Source organism: Perna viridis, chromosome 6 (genome assembly GCF_037379345.1).
Source record: "Perna viridis isolate PV_CMFRI_1.1 ecotype Kerala chromosome 6, ASM3737934v1, whole genome shotgun sequence".
In the NCBI taxonomy this organism is placed as follows: Eukaryota; Metazoa; Mollusca; class Bivalvia; order Mytilida; family Mytilidae; genus Perna; species Perna viridis.
This window is the reverse complement of record NC_142450.1, coordinates 43168828-43186180: the sequence shown is the minus strand read 5'-3', so window position 1 is coordinate 43186180 and position 17353 is coordinate 43168828. Positions and strand designations below refer to the sequence as shown.

The 17353-nt window shown below is 30.6% G+C and overlaps 1 protein-coding gene across 9 annotated transcripts in view; it reads left to right on the top strand.

The window, feature by feature from the left end:
* Positions 1-14895, top strand: part of LOC148615075 (dynein axonemal heavy chain 1-like) — a 53207-nt gene extending 38312 nt beyond the window's left edge. For 6 of the 9 annotated variants that reach the window (XM_088589739.1, XM_088589740.1, XM_088589747.1 and 3 more), the window contains 13 exons: positions 335-534; positions 776-1079; positions 1260-1391; positions 1702-1875; positions 2123-2302; positions 2597-2773; positions 4880-5050; positions 5439-5714; positions 6069-6164; positions 6457-6567; positions 7714-7725; positions 11442-11676; positions 13986-14895. In XM_088589739.1, the coding sequence (XP_088445865.1) occupies positions 335-534; positions 776-1079; positions 1260-1391; positions 1702-1875; positions 2123-2302; positions 2597-2773; positions 4880-5050; positions 5439-5714; positions 6069-6164; positions 6457-6567; positions 7714-7725; positions 11442-11676; positions 13986-14107 (2190 nt within the window). In that variant the 3' untranslated portion in view covers positions 14108-14895. The remainder of the gene's footprint in view (positions 1-334; positions 535-775; positions 1080-1259; positions 1392-1701; positions 1876-2122; positions 2303-2596; positions 2774-4879; positions 5051-5438; positions 5715-6068; positions 6165-6456; positions 6568-7713; positions 7726-11441; positions 11677-13985) is intronic. The other 3 variants (XM_088589748.1, XM_088589746.1, XM_088589742.1) reach the window with 1 other exon arrangement.
* Positions 14896-17353: the final 2458 nt, after the last annotated feature.

Sequence of the window (17353 nt, the reverse complement as noted above, 5' to 3'; positions counted from 1 at the left end):
TCATCACAAGTGAATAATATTGTGGGTTTGTTCCATGGCGGATTCACACCAATGACTTAAAATGATAGTCACTACTTCTCAACTAAGCACACAAGATTTACTAGAAGATAGGGAGGTGACTGGTTGGCTCAGAGTCAGAATAATATGTTAGAGTGGGGTGACATGCCTATCTCCAGGCTGTTGCTTTTTTTAACTAGCACAATAAAGATCCTGCTTAGCCTATCAGACTATTGAAAAGCAGGGTCTGTTTGATTGGTCAAATGTTCTCGTTCTGAAATGAATGAAATTAAAATTTAATCAATCAATCATTGTTACATGTTTGTATTTCCTACAGGATGAATGGCGTTTTATGTTAGCCGGTGGTACTCATGTAATAAAGGATCTTCCTAACCCTGCACCTGAATGGATTTCTGGAAGATCATGGCTAGAAATCACTACAACTCAAGTCCTAGATAAATTTTCCAAATTTTCAGAAGATTTCAAAAATCATCTAGATGGATATAAGAGAATATTCGACAGCCAGACACCTCATACGTAATTATATTAATTCATTTTGCTTTTCATTTATGAAACAGTTTATCTCAGATACTATACTAAAGAATACTTTTCATGAATTCAGATAGATAGGTTTGTTTACTCATTTAAATGCAGAATTTATGACAGATAGATGAAGTAACTTAAAACTTACGCTTTCCAAATGATGTTGTTTACATAAATGAAACAATTTTTCTACATCATGCAAAGGGGATAAGATACTTGCACCTTTCCATTTCAGTGAGGATTTGCCTGGAAATTGGAATGATGACTTGGATGACTTCCAGAAAATGATTGTTCTCAAATGTCTGCGTCCAGATAAAGTGACTGATGTCATGCAGAACTATGTTGCTAAATTCTTAGGCCAGAGATTTATTGAGCCTCAGACAGCTGACTTGGACTTAGTCTTTAAAGATTCCTCACCAACCATTCCACTTATCTTTGTCTTGTCTGCTGGTACTGATCCAGCATCTGATTTGTATAAATTTGCTGACAAATTGAGATTCTCCAAGAAACTGAGTGCCATTTCTCTTGGTCAGGGACAGGTCTGTACTCTGGATTTTTTATTATGACTTAATAACCATGTTTAATAGAATAACATTTTACTTTCTCATGTCTTTAATACTAATTTTTGGTTAACTCCATCATATTTTCTGTCCTTGTTTGTGACTTTGTAAATGTTGTTAATGGAAAAAAACTATAACGGTTGACATATTGTGTTTTAGGGACCAAGAGCTGAAGCCATGATGAGAAGTGCCATGGAGAGAGGCAAATGGGTCTTTTTCCAGAACTGTCACTTGGCTCCTAGTTTTATGCCAACATTAGAAAGACTTGTAGAACAAATTGATCCAGATAAAGTAAGGATAAAACTAGTCTAGATCTAGAACATATGGTAATTTTTTGTACTGAAGGAGTATGCTTGCTTATTACTTTATTTATGTAAATTGAATTGGTTGTTGGGACATACCTGAACTATGTTTGAAGATTATTCACACATAAATATGTTTACAAAACATCATTTTGATTCTTTTAATCAACTTATGATTCTGTACAGAAAAAATCCAAGAAGGATATTTAATCTGGTTTTGATACTTGATTGAGCATCTTGTTAAAAAATTGCTGATTTGTGAGATATTTGATTTATAATTGATTATTTTGTTATTACAGGTACACAGAGATTTCCGATTGTGGCTGACTAGTATGCCTAGTAACAAGTTCCCTGTATACATCCTACAGAATGGATCTAAGATGACAGTGGAACCACCTAGAGGTATCAAGGCAAATCTTCTCAAGTCTTACACAGGATTTACTGATGATTTCCTTAATTCTTGTGAAGCCAGGGTTAGTATAATGTAATATAAGTAGATTGCTTAGTAAATGAAATAATATCTTTCTGAATTATATATGCTTGTTGTATTTTAAATTTAACTTATAAACAGTCAGGACATTTTTTATGGTCTTATTTTAGGGAAATATTGAAGATTTTATGGACTCGTGATTTATTGAATATAGCATTGTATAGTTTTCTGATATATGTCTTTGACTTATATATGTGTTCTCTAAATTCTTCCTTGTTTACTTTCTGCAGCCATCAGAGTTTAAACACCTTTTGCTATCACTGTGTCTGTTCCACGGAGTACTATTAGAGAGGAGAAAGTTTGGTGCTCTTGGATTCAACATTCCGTATGAATTTACTGATGGTGACTTGCGTATCTGTGTTAGTCAACTAAAAATGTTCTTAACAGACTACAAAGATATACCACTGAAGGTTTGTTAATTGTCTTCTATGTGATTAACTCATAACTTGTCTTTTGATGCTTTTAAATCTTTTTTTTTATATATGTAATGTATAACTAGAAAAGAAAAGATTCTTTAGTAAATTGATTAACCATTTGGTGATTCAGACAGCTGTACTCCTCTGTCACTATTTCTTTTTAGTCATTTGTTAATTTTTTTTAATATTCAGTTACCTATGGCAATTTTTTAAAAATAAATACAGCTTTGAACTGGAAGCTTCTTTAAAGAATGTTTATTCAACCAAATGTATCTTATGTTTTGTTAGGTGTTGAGGTACACGGGAGGACATATTAATTATGGTGGTCGTGTATCAGATGACTGGGACAGACGCTGTATGATGAACATTCTTGCAGATTTCTACAGCCTTGACGTGTTGAATGAGGATTATAAGTATTCTGAGTCTGGAATTTATCACCAGATCCCCACGACCAATGACCATAATGTAATTATGTGATGCATGAAATGTACACATAGTTGTACTATCTTAATACTTCTCTAGTAGCCATGTATCACGGTTATCTTATGGACATGGGTGTGAGAGAGATCAACCATTGTGTTGATGTTGTGTGTTGTCTTCTGTTAATCGAAGATGTGTGGCTAATTATCTAGGCTAAAGACATTAAATAGTGCTAATGGCTTTTCATTAAAGTTTAATTTAAAAAAAAAAAACCTTTAAGATTAAATGTTTTTTTTTTATGTAATATGCTAAAAAATTAGACAGTTTTTAAAGTACATTAATGAACTTGAGTTCCTGATTGTAAAGGATTTTTGCTTCAATTTTGAATACAATCAGTACAGTCAAAGAATTATCAAATAAAGATCTACAGTACTGGCATTTGTAAATGAATGTTTTTTTTATATGTGTGAAAGAGTTTAGTTCACTGCTTTATCTATATCTTGCTGTTGATGCTAAATATTTGGTCTCACAAAAAACCGTATTATTGGTCTCAGTTTTTTACATGGAACATAACCTTACAATTAAGTTATTTTTTTCTATAAAATAGTGAGTATATTTCAAAAGCTGTTCTATCAGAATAAAAACAACCGTTTTTCTTGAAGATTAAACTAAACTCCATGAGGCTAATATTTAGCATTCAGCTGTTTTACTAACAACATAGAATTCGTTTATTCTTAGGCTGTTTTCAGACTTTTAGCATTAGATTCTACATAGAATACTGTACTATCACTAGATCTTTGTAGTTCTCTAGATTCTACATAGAATACTGTACTATCACTAGATCTTTGTAGTTCTCAAGATTCTTATATTAGAATTAGATTCTTTATATTTCTTTCAAAGGGGTTTTGTGAAATATGCGTGCAAGGATAAAGATGTATGCAGTGTAGTCTGAAGTAACTAGAATACCAGTCTTCTTTCATTTGAAAGAATTTGTATATTTCTATCTTTTCTTCAGTAGTCAAATAAGATTTTGTTTTGGCTTCCTATAAGTGAAAAAAAAGTTAACAAATAAATGAAGCCCTGTATACATACATATTTTTCTTTCATTGTACATGTAGTTTCTTGATTCTAAATGTGTACATCATGATATACACCTTAAGTACCACTGCTTACACTATAAAATCACTGGATAAAACTTAGTAAACTTTTAAGTTGTGGTATAGTTCTCAGGGCAGAACTATTTCTCAGAAAAAAGGAATCTTTTTTAAGAAATATTGATTATGACAGTGAAATACAAATTACTTAAGATCAGCTTTAATTTCATGCCACAGATTTCAGATCTCTAGAAACTTCATATTTAAAGATAAGAATATAGAGTAATAGAAATAGTTGTCTTAACCTGGAATGCTATTAACTTTCCCCTTATGTTTCAATATGAAATTATATCTTCATACCAAGATTTTATGTAGGTGCAGTGTTATATGAAGTTTCAATGTTGAAAGTCTTCAGATTTTGAACAGTTTATTGATAAATGATTGCTTCTGTGATTTCTATTAACAGTGTGTTGTGTGTTCACTCAAATGCATATTTAAGTACTCCTCCATCTAAGAGTCAGGCAAAATGTGTATAAGGTGTGGCACATGAAGAAAAAATACAGATATTTTATTGCATTATCCAAGTATTTATACCTCATCACCTCAAGAAAGTACTGTCAGAGTGTTTGTAGAGTTTTCAAGATATTTATAGGTCAAATTTAGTTGAAATGTACTACGGAAAAATGCAGGAAAATTTTCCTGAAGTTTTTCCTTCTATAAGCAGTAAAAATATATCTGCCTCAACAATGCTTCAGGAGAAATTTAAATAGCTTAATTGTAGTTGTTTTCTACATGTATTTTAATATGTTTGAGGCAAAAAAGACCAATTTGAGAATTAAGATGTGCCACCCCTTGCCTGATTCTTACATGGAATGGTACTTAAATATACTGGTTCAAGCCACTCAGGAGTCTAGTACTAGTTGAAATATTTAACCAAGGATTCACCAAGAAATCCATAATTCATAATGTTCATCTTTCTCAATCAGATGTTCGCTTAAATTCTCTTTGAAATGTACTTAACTGCTTTATGTATGCTAATGTATAAATTACTTAACAGGGATACATGTCATACATACGATCATTGCCGATTAACGACACACCTGAAGTATTTGGTCTCCATGACAATGCTAACATCACCTTTGCCCAGAATGAGACATATTCAATGTTGAGTTCCCTGCTGAAGTTACAGGCCAAGACAGCTGCTGGTGGTGGAAAATCCAGAGAAGAGGTAAGTCCTTGTACAAAAATACTCTGTGTTCAGTGAGGGGTCTGGGAGTAGGCCAGGATGTCTACACAGCAGCTGGTAGTAGGACATACTCTGGTAGAGTTCTTTGGTCAGGTACCTAAGGCTAGACTCCGCTACCAACACCAGGTGGTTCTACTATCCCACTAACCACCACCGTGAGAGACCAGTATTGGTATTCAAGGTTGATAAAAATCCCAACCATCATGTAGTTATTTTAATGAATCGAAGTACATAGATAATGAGTAAACTTGACATTGATGGGGAACTTATATAGCATTAAAAAAAGATTATTCATACATTTGGCAACTTTCTGGCAAAATTAAAGTTTGTTTGATATTTATACAAGACAAGCATTGTTTTCTTTATTTAGGTAATGGAAGAAAGTGCTAAGGATATTCTAGAAAGAGTTCCCAAACCTATCAACATCAATTCTGTAATTGAGAAGTATCCTGTATTGTATGAACAGTCCATGAATACTGTATTGACACAAGAAGTCATTAGATACAACAAACTGTTGAAAGAGATTCACAACAGTTTACAAGCCCTTCTGAAGGCATTAAAGGGTTTGGTTGTGTTGTCACAAGAACTTGAAATGATGGCTAATAGTCTTTATGATAACAGTGTTCCTGGACTTTGGTCTAAGAAGGTAAGTGATGTATAGTTAAATATGTCTGTAGGAAAATATCACAAGATACCAAACCAAGAATATGAAAGTGACATGTCTAACACAACTTCGGAAGAAGTGGAAATTAATTGTCAATATAATTCAAGCTTTCGGAAGAGATTTATGTTCCTTTATGAATTATACAAAACTGATAGTAACATTGAATAAAATATCCAAATCCAAAAATTGAAAAATGTCACACAAGACAATAAAATGGATGATAGGTTTTAATCAAGCAGCAGCTTTGACAAGTAACTGTTCAAGGACATAATCAAAATGACTGTATGATACATAAAATATCTGTCCTCTAAATGTTATTTATCAAATACATTTTAGGCCTACCCATCACTAAAACCTTTGGCACAGTGGGTGGCAGATTTAGAAATGAGGATGCAGTTCATTACAAACTGGATAGACAATGGAAATCCTACTGTGAGTAAATGTTTTGCTGAATTAATCGGGTTTGATGAATGATTAAATAGAGTAGAAGCCTATTTCTTAATTTTCTAGAATTTCAGCAATTTGTTAAACTAATAACATTTTGTGAAGAAAAAAATAAATACCTTATATTTACATATATCTTACCAATGTGTGTAGTGTCAAAATATATTATGCTTGAATAATCTGAGAAATCACCACTATTATTTCTATTAAGTATTATTTTGGTAACTTTACTTTGAAATTATTGGAATTTTTTGGTCATATTTGTATTCTTTCATTACAGTGTTACTGGATATCAGGATTCTTCTTCCCTCAAGCTTTCCTGACTGGTACCCTCCAGAACTTTGCAAGAAGCAAGGTCATCTCCATAGATACGATATCATTTGGTTTCAAGGTATTTTTATTATATTTATACTTAAAAGGGTACTACTTTATATTTTCTTATATAAATCATTTCCATTCGAAATGACTGAAAAAAATTAATAAAAATTTCTTGTAAATGGTCTCCAACATTATTTGTGATAGCTAATGGCTAGTAGCTTATTTAAAGTAACCTAAATAAAAATAGTTTTTGTGGCTGTAGAAATAATCTTTGGACTGTTTACAAGATAAGCTGTTTCCCCTACTCAGAATGTTGTTTATTTTTCAACACTGTATACCTGATCCCAGTGCCACAAAATGTAAAATATACTTAAGTCTGAGAATTTCAAAGTCTTTGACTGTAGTTACCATTGAAGATTCTCAGACTGAAGTATTTTTTTAAGAACTGTATGACATACCTGGTTAAATGAACTAAGTATGGATATAGTTTAATTTTGTGTTTAATCATTTCCCAGCACTTCATAGATGTGATTTTATATATTTATTTACTGAAGCACTGTGTTCTGCTGATATCCAGAAAAGACTGCTCTTATTTTGTGAAATATCCCCATTACTTTTGATATATTTTCTTTTTAATGATGTATATATATATATATCAGCTATTCAAATCTGTAATTTCCTGTGCTCATGTGTCACTGGCTATCATACTTTGAATCCTATTTATTTCTATTTGAGCTATCTGTTGCCCAAAGACTTTGCTGGTGATTCTATTCTATTCCATGTTCAATGTCCAATGATTAAAAAATATAAGACACTTCATGTAAAGTGATTTATGAACATTATTTTTTTCATTTGACTTTAATTTTGGATAAGAACAAATCCAGTTTGACATTTATGCTTTGTATTTTCTTTATAGCAATAGACGAATTTACACTTGTGGACACCATTGACAAAAATAATATATTTTCCGATTGTTTTCGTACTGAAACCTCTGTCAACTTAAAGATCAATGACGTCTCAATTTAAAATTACATTGTTTTATTGACATCAAAAGGTTATTCGGAGACTAATCTGGGGTCATTCGGAGCAAAATGACAAGTGTGAATTTATGTATAGCTTGAAAGTTTTAGAATTCATGTTACCCTTCATTGAAATTGGACCTAGATCACTGAACAAACTATGATGTTCTAGTTATTTAATAAGTGTGACTTGTTTTTAGATTATGCCTAAGGTAAACTGCATGAGAATACAGTGCATGCCATACTGCTGGCCGAGCACTCAGAAGATATAAAGCTATATGCTTTGGGAATTTCTGGTTTATTATATTTATACTTTAAACTTTTCCTGCTGACTTTTTTCTTATAAATTTATTTATATAGTATCATAAACAGCACTTAAAATGCTAAACTTAGTTAGAACTATACATACCATTATGTATTCTCCTTTAGTATATAAACAGTTTATATTTATATTGTCTTTTATTTAATTTTTTTCTTATTTAATAAAAAAAAATCAATTCATTATTAACTAGAGTAGTTAGCTTTTTACTCAATATTTAGCCAGAATATATTAGCTCTTTCTAAATCAGATACAATACTTGTGATATCATATTTTTATGTAGAACTTCTGTTATAAGATGCATATTGAGGAATATGTAAAGAAGTAGGGGCCATTGAAATTTATAACAACAACAAAAATGGCACATTTTCAAGATTTTAATCCTGCTCACTTGCATTCATAAGCAATTGTGTACATAATGCATTTATATTAGGTCATGCCTTGTTATCCTGCTTGTTTGGTATCAGGTTATCATTGTTATAACTTGTTTATAAGTGTGTGAGCATAAACCTTGAAATTAAGGTTCTTTGTTCAGCATGATTTTTCTACAAATTTTGAAAAATGTAAATCATATATTGATAGATCATATGTTACTTAACTGAAAACATATTGATTTGATACAAAAACTGACACTAAATAGGTAACTATAGCTTCCTGGTAATGAAAAAAAAGAAGAATTGAATGTTACCTTTTTATAATGATGTACAATGAAATTAGCATTTTACTTCTTCCTCATAGAAAAGATATTGGTCATAACATGAATTATTACTAATGAGTTGTCTACCTTTTTTATGGGTCAAGCTTTGGATCAGAAAGATAATCCCTTTACATATCTAAGACCCATTTGCTTCAGGTTCAGCATTGCTTTTCTGTACTAGAATAACATTCAAATTTATACTACTATAGCTTCACAGTAAAGTCCAAAGCAGTTTTACAATGTTTCCATTATAAGTTATTGTAAAGTGCTAAATAAAAGTCCAACAACTTGGATAAGTTCTCTGTAGGGTTGATGTTCAGTTTTCTTGAAAAGCCTCATATATACAGATAACATATTACAAATGTACTGTACATTTTCTTAGATTGGCATCAATTCATTATTGCATTACTGTTTAAGAGATTCTGATTTTATTCTTTTAAGGCTTGTAATAACTTAAGTTCTGTAGTTAATTTGAACAAAGAAATTATCAATATTATTTGAAATGCGTACTGTTAATGTATTAAAGATTTATAGTTGAAAGTTTAATTAGGTATCAGTCCCAGTTTTGACATTTTAAAGTATAATTACATGTAGCCTAGAGCAGGATATGTTGTCTTAATCTGATGTCCGTCAACATGGGAAAACTTTAATTTTGATTCCACCCTGATACAGAATCAATTATTTTAATAGATAACAGTATTATTTGATATTTGAGCCAGTTGTTTGTGGAAAGTTAAATTTGTTGATAGTTTAATCATGAACTGCATTTAATGTATAAGTAAACATGATCACTTTTTAGTTGATTATACAACATATAATTCTTCTAAATTATTTTAGGTGAATTATTCAGTGACTTTCCCATAGAATGTTATTAAGTTTTGTAGGATTTGTGGTTAGGAAAGGAGAAGTTATGATTCAATACAGCTGTTCAAAACAAATCTGCAACTATTACATAATATCATCTGGAAATTGTGTCACTTGTTTCTTTCCTACCAAAAATTAGAATTTGTTAAGGAAAAATCTGTTGGTTTGCATTTTACATACTACATTAAACAAAAGGGGGGATGTAGATTTGATGAGACCTGTTTCAGAAGATATGGATTGAGCTGTTGTTCCTAGCTACCACATGTATATAGGTATCCATGAAAACTATGCATTTATACTCAGATTGAATTGAAACACATTCCATTTAGCACACTTTTCACCAGTCATTAAAAGTAACTATACTAAGATTCATTTAAGGTAAATGTACGAAACTATAATTTGAAAGTAGATATCATGATGTGATATATTTCAATACTTTTATTTGTCAATGTTATGTATTCTTTAAAAATACATTAGAACAGATTCCTTGGGCTATATTGACTTCAAATCACATCTTAAATCTTTACATGTACTTTGGAGTTATCTTTTTAAAGGGATGAAAAGAAATTATTGTATTCATTTAGGCTTTACCACTTCAATTATCAATCAGTCTGTCTGTCTGCCAAACTTCTTGCATACCTTTTGACACATGGTTTTTAGTAGTTCTTTTCATTGAAGCAAAGTACTGTGGTAGCTCAAACATCATTTTATCCCATTAAAGGAAGGTTGTTGTGAATAAGGTTTTTTTTCATATCCATGATTGTATGTTGTGATCCAGAAAGGATCACCATCTCTTCTATTATAACAGTTTGATTTTCAAATTAGAGTTTCCTTAGTGCTCAGAGATTTACTCACTGACTTGTTTTAAGTTCAGTTTTATTTTCATATATATATCCTTTGATAAAATAAAGTCTATCAAACTGATTAGAAAATGATCAGTTCTTAAATGAACAGTTTTTAAATAGATTTAAACTTTTAAAAGCAAAACCCTTATAACTTTTTTTTTATTAAGATGATCTTTGCTTGGCCCGATTTATTTCCATTGACTCTGGCGTGAAAAATGATTGTTTTATTGATTGAACTATTAATCACAGTAGTCTCCACCTATCAACCACAGGAGACAGGAATAAACAAATGTCACACCACCAATAACTTTGACAGTCTCACAGCTGCTGTCCTTATTATTTCTATTTTCATGATTATAATGAACAAAGCTTAAGCATTAGGTCATGAATTATATCCTCTGTTATTGTCAAGGATGAGAAGTAGGCCCAACAGGAGTTACCTTCATCCTGTTGCTTAGTTTCACTGGACAAATTGATTCAGAAAAGTTTTATTCAGATAATTTGCTTTGTCCTTCACAATAGGACAATCTGTTACACACTTAGATCAATTTTCATATATTTTTATAATGTTAATATTCCCATTTAACAATTAATTTAAGTTTAGATCTTTTTTAAATTTTCGCACAACAGATAAAATCTGAAGCGAATGCATAATTATTTTTATGTATAGCTATTCAAACCATTATGATATTTGCAAGCTCAGCATTTGTATACTGCTTACTAGGCTTTATAGGTCTGACTTCCTTCTTGGTGAAATGGTTTAAAACTTTTTAATCTGAAATTTGTTTGGGGAATTTTAGTTAGTATTATTTAAGAAATGCTGTGTACAATATTTGTGTAAGCCTTGTTATTTTGTTTTTGATTACTTGTTTATAATAGTTTTGTGATTAGGTTTGAATTAAAATAATGTTTGTTTTCCCTTAAATGGCACAAACTATTCAGTGTTGGTAGATAAATAATTTTATGTTATCATTCATAACCCAAAATTTGGATTTGAAACAATGTAATATCTTAAAACATAAATTTTGGGGGGAGGGCTAGGTAGGCAAGGGCAAACAAATATAAAATTAATTTATGCCTATTTTTTTTCTCTTTAGTATGATTTTTAAAAGAAAACATTCTTATTTTTATTTGTGCTGAATTAAGTATATCTGGTATATTTGTCGTTTAATTGTATATAATATTTTTTTTTTGTAATTTTAGGTCCAGAGGGAATCCAAAGATGAGCTGAAGGAAAGTCCCGAAGACGGTTGTTTTATCTATGGTTTGTTTGCTGAAGGTTGCCGCTGGGACTTTGCCCGTCACATGTTAGGCGAGTCAAGACCAAAGGAATTGTATACTGAGATGCCTGTTATCTGGCTTCAGCCCGAGTCCAACAGGAAGCCTCCTACCAAAGGAATTTATGAATGTCCAGTATACAAGACACTTACGAGAGCAGGTTTGTGTTCATGAAATAAGATTTTCTTTAACAAGCATTATGCAGTAGACTTTGGTGTTTTAAACTATTTGATATTGATAGGGAGAAAATAGGACTAAGTGTTTATTGAAATGTTGTGGAATAAGGTAACCCTCAAATAAGTTTCATTATGTATGAAATGGGTTTGAGGTTGAAATTTCAGGGTTTAGTTTTCAAAAGTTTTACTGTTATTTTACGGTTATGTTCTGTAGGTTTTCTGGTAAGCTCTTTTCTTAAAATTCTGTGGCACAAATTTGTCAACTGTAATTTAGAATATTTAAATGAGGTTTCTTTGTCATGTTTTGTTTTGTTGTTCCTTATACTTTCTGATGGTGAAGTTGGTCCATAGTACATGTATAACAAATGTCACCCGCTAAAAATTGGAAAGATTATTTACTACTTAGGAAGATACATAAATTTTCAAGTTTTACATTGCACTCCCAGTGAATTAATAAATTCATACTATGTACATGTACTTGAGCACTTATTGTTGAATGATTTAAGAAACTGTATTTAGCCTATGTTAGGAAGCAAGTTCCCATGCAAAGAAAAATAGCCAACAAATTTGACACTATACATGTTTTATATTGATAAATACAGAAATCCATTCGATATTTATCTACATGTATATTGATTGTAACATTAGTTAGTATAGCTTGGTGGCACATGTTTTATTGATAATCTGTTCCTACTGGCAGATTATAAACAGTCTAATATTTAAAAGTGCTACCATTTTTATTATGGAATTCTCCAAACAAAAGTTCTTAGTATGAGATTTTTCAACTGAAAATGAATTTATTTTTAACTGACACTTTAGAACAACTTGAACAAATTCAGAAAAAAACGTCAATCCCTAACTTAGCTGTTGAAACCATGTTTTTGAATCTAAAGTAAGGTATTTCAATGTTCTTTAATCATCATTCAGAGCTCTAATATACCTCAGCAGATGTTTAGTTTAGTGTGGGTCCATGGTCGATGATCATCAGTTCCTGATGTGAAAAAAAAAATCATTTTCCTGGGTCCTCAATCTTCAACCTTTTTAATTGACACTTTATTTAGGACTTCTAGTTGTCCTATAGTGAACCAGCAATTTGAGACTTTCCTATTTTGAAATTAAGTTAGAACCCTTAGTCTATGAGCAGTTAATTTCAAGTTTGGAATTGGTATCTCATATAAAAAGAAAGATGATTGATGACAAAGTGACCAAGATAATGCTGGACTGTGAAATCATATTTGGCTGAGTTACACAGCAAATCGGCTAATAGATTGGTGAATGTCAGTTGGGTGGGCAAGCACGCAGGGAAAATATTTTTGTAGCATTTTTGTCAGCAACTACAAATCACATCCAATAGATTTTTGGTTCGCAACTTCAGTATGGGGTCCCATATCCTTGGATGCAATTTCAGATCTGTCTGCTCTTCTACTTCATGTTTACCGACTTTACGGCAATCTCACCATTTCTGTCTTTAACCCATTTTTGATTAATGGTAGTTATGTTAAGGACTAGACATAAAAAACTAGATTTATTTTTCATTGTAAAGCAAAGGAACCATTTGTCGGCATAAACTATGCACAGTTGTAGGGAAGAAAAATCTCAAATGCTTCCTTTATACCAAGATACAGACTATAGGTTTCTTGGAAACATTAAACTTAGTTGTTAGCAGTCCTTCAATTAAACTCTTTATCTGAGGAGATTTAAGTAAACAGCACTTCTGAATAAGCCCAGGTGACAAAGTTTATATACCTTACACAAATATGTTTTTGTATACTATATATGTTTTACATGCAAGTAGAAATTTGAATAACCCTATTGCACCTTAGCTAGTTTTAGCTAGCATTGATAAATTTTTGGAGGATATAGCTTTTTGATAAAGTCATTTCTTAATAAGTTAGTAGTATTTCACAACAATTATTTTCAATTAAGTTATTGATGATTTCAACAAAATTTATAAGATTGGTGTTAACAGTTTGAAACATGCACACTTGTTACAAACTGTTAATACCAGTGTCTGCAGCTCTTGATGTTTATTTTATATGGGATGGCTCCCCTATTAAACTGAAAGCTTTTCATGTTTGAATATTTGCACATTGTAGGTGTGGAAGAAGACCACAATTGCAGGATTACTAAAACTTTTGTTGTATATGTACTAGATACAGTAAGAAAATTGTAGGTGACTACAAGATCTTTCTCATTATGTGCTGGTTTATCCGGGAATGTACTCCCCAATTTGACAAGGATGATAACTGTGTTTTAGCCACTCCTTGATTTTTTTCTTTGTTTTTAATTTCAGGTACCTTGTCAACTACTGGCCACTCAACCAACTTTGTTTTCTCTGTGGAACTTCCAACAGAAAGGGAACAGAAACATTGGATCAAACGTGGTGTTGCTATGTTGTGTGCTCTTAATTACTAACTTTATTGAACAGTGCTTGGGATAAATAGCTATTGGTAGAATACAGATTGACCAATAAGAAACTTTTTCTCTTTTTAGTTAAACAAGGTTGTTACTAATGTGAAGAAACTTGTACCGGGTATTGAAAAACATATACAGCTTTAAAAAGCACAATGTATTTTACAAGAATTATTATTATTTTTTTTTTTAATGAAAAAGAAAAGCCATTAGTTTTGACATGGCATATATATTTAACTTTTTTTAGAACATTTTTTGTTCTTTGCCTTAAACTTGGAACTGCTGTGATATCAGTTATTTATTGTTTGTTATTTTTATCTTATTTATTGTCCACTAAATCTGTATTTCTGAACTTAACTCAATTTCTCCTATATATGCAGGGCATTCATTTTATTTCTAAATTTTGAATAACTAACTTTTTAAAAAAAAAATAAAATACATTATTTGTTAAACGGTTTTTTTATATTTAATTTGATTGTAAAATTCAAGGTCGAAACAAAAATGATAAAATTTTATTTCCCTATTTTAGGCCTAATTTATATTTTACACTTTGTAATTGGTTATGTATTGTTATAAATCTATCTTAATTCATTCCTTTAATTTTTTTATGCTGCAGACAAAATTTCAGTATGTACTAGCATGTATTAAGAAGTTTTTTTCCGTCCATCATTTTACTTTTTTGTTACTGTTAACTTTGTTTTAATATCTATTACTTACTATAAATATTTTTCTACATATGATCAATGTAGAATATGTTGAACAAAGAATAATAAAATTTGGTCTTTTCTACACTCTTTGTCTTTATCTGTGTATTGCCTGTTCTGTCTTTAACCAAAATGGCTTCATGTCATGGTGGAGGGTGCTACCATGTCATTTTGCTGATGTGAACAAGAGAAAAATAATAACCAAGCTTTGGTTTTGCAAGCAGGTCAAATATTGCCCAAAAAAAAATTATTTCTGAAAGTTACTTTTAATATTGACCATTACTGGTAAGATTTTGTGAATTATAATGCAGAACTAATAAATGATCATTTCCTTTTTTATATTTAGAAGGTCAGTCATATAGTCTTGTCAAAATAGATGAAAAATGTGGCCAACCTAAACAAATTGCAACAGAATTATTTTTGGTATTTTTCAATTCTAATAGGCTTCCTTTGTAACATACTAAAAGTCTACCAATATATCTTAGTGGGAACATGGATTTTTTGGGTGAAAAATGGCAAAATTTTTCCAAAATAGTGAAAAACTTGGAAAAGCTTATAAAACATTTATTTTAGAATATAATCATTTCAAACCAAAAGTTTTACAACAGTTTTTACAGTGTTAATGAAATGAAATAATTTTTTTTCATAAATAGTACTGCAATATATTTAAAGATATTTTTACAATGCTGTTAATTATGTCTGAAATTTGGAAACCTTAGGAACAAGGAGTTATCTAAAAATGATGTTTATTTTTTAAGCAGTATGACATATTTAGTTACCTAACTAGTTTATGATATGGTCCTGCAATATATATATATTTACAACCTAAATTATAAAATTGTTAAAATTACATGATAATACTAATTAAAAAATGATACAGGTGATATATACATTTTAATTAACCAAAGTAATGTTCTAAATATGACTTTTTAATGGATTCCACCTATGTACAATTTTTTAAATCGTTGCTCGGCACATTCCATAGATAGCTATCAGATATAATGAAAGAGCGCTTATAACATTCTGTTTTATATTTTTTATATATTTTGGAACTTATAATTAATTTTGATTGCTCTGTCTGGTGGATCTCACACTAACTTGGTGAATACATATAAATGTTCTGTGGATCCAACAGTTTTAGGACCAAAATTGCCTTTCTGTATACAAAATAATCAGGCACAGCCATCCATTTAAGTTTGTAAGAAAGTACAATAAATGGAGTTATTTCATGATGCTCATTTAAAATTATCCATGCTGCTCTTTTTTGAAGTTTAAAAATCTTATCATTTTGCACCAGACCAAATAGAACAACAGTAATTAAAATGAGAAAAAATTGCACAGTTATCAACCATAGTAAAGCATTGCTAGACAAGACTTTTTGATCTATGTAACACATACCCAATTTTTTTTTTTTTTTTTTCAATATCTTCTTAGTTAAAACATCTGTTTGATAAGGCCATGTCAAAGAACAATCTATATTTATTCCTAAGAGTTTTGATACATCAACAGTTTCAAGAATAACATCATTAATTTCAATACATATTTTTCTACATTTCGACAACCTTTGCTTTGTTCCAATTAACATTGTGTTTTTTTTAATTCATTGTCGATTAATTTCCAATTTGCTATTAATTTGTATTCAATGGTATCAATTGATTTATCATGGGTTGTATCACCTGCATAGATTGTAGCATGTGAATATTTTATACGTTTTGGATAATCACTTAGTATGATGTAAAAAAAGTAACGGTCCAAGTATAGAACCTTGTGGGACACCTATAGTTATATTTTCGAGCTGTAACAAGTATCCATTCCAAGCAACACATTGTTGCCTATCACTAAGATATGATATAAACCATATAAAAAGTGAATTAACACAAATACCAAGATATTTCAACTGATATAATGATACATTATGATGCACAGTGTCAAAGGCCTTGCTAAGGTCAATAAATAATACATCCGTTCATTTACCATCATATATATGTTTCAGCCAGGATCAACAAGGCTATCTAATGCTGTCTCGCAAGAATGTTTTAATCTAAAGCCAGATTGACAACAAGTTGTTAATTTATTTGAGGCTAGATATTTGTAAAAAATATTGAAAACATGTGTTCGAGAATCTTACTAAAAATTGGCAGTATTGAGATTGGTCTATAATTGCTAAATAAGTTATTTTGAGTGGAGATACATTATGATCCCCCAAACCTGTTTAAATATCTCCGTTATAAACTGAATTGATAAACTCATGGCAATATTCAAAAGGAATAGTCAAAAAGTAAAGTTAGTATAACAAATTAACATTTGTCCCGACTTAGTACAGGCATTTCCAATAAAAAGTGGTGGATTAAACCAGGTTTTATAGCTCGCTAAACCTTCCACTTTTATTACGATTAAGTATTTCCAGTATACAGTATGAATGGGTAAAATCAGAAGTCAAAACGGTACAGAAAATATGAACAATTGAAAGTGAAGATAAAAGGATCTAAATACAATTAAATACTTGTAAAACAAAGACACCAACTTCAAAATAAGGCTTGAACTT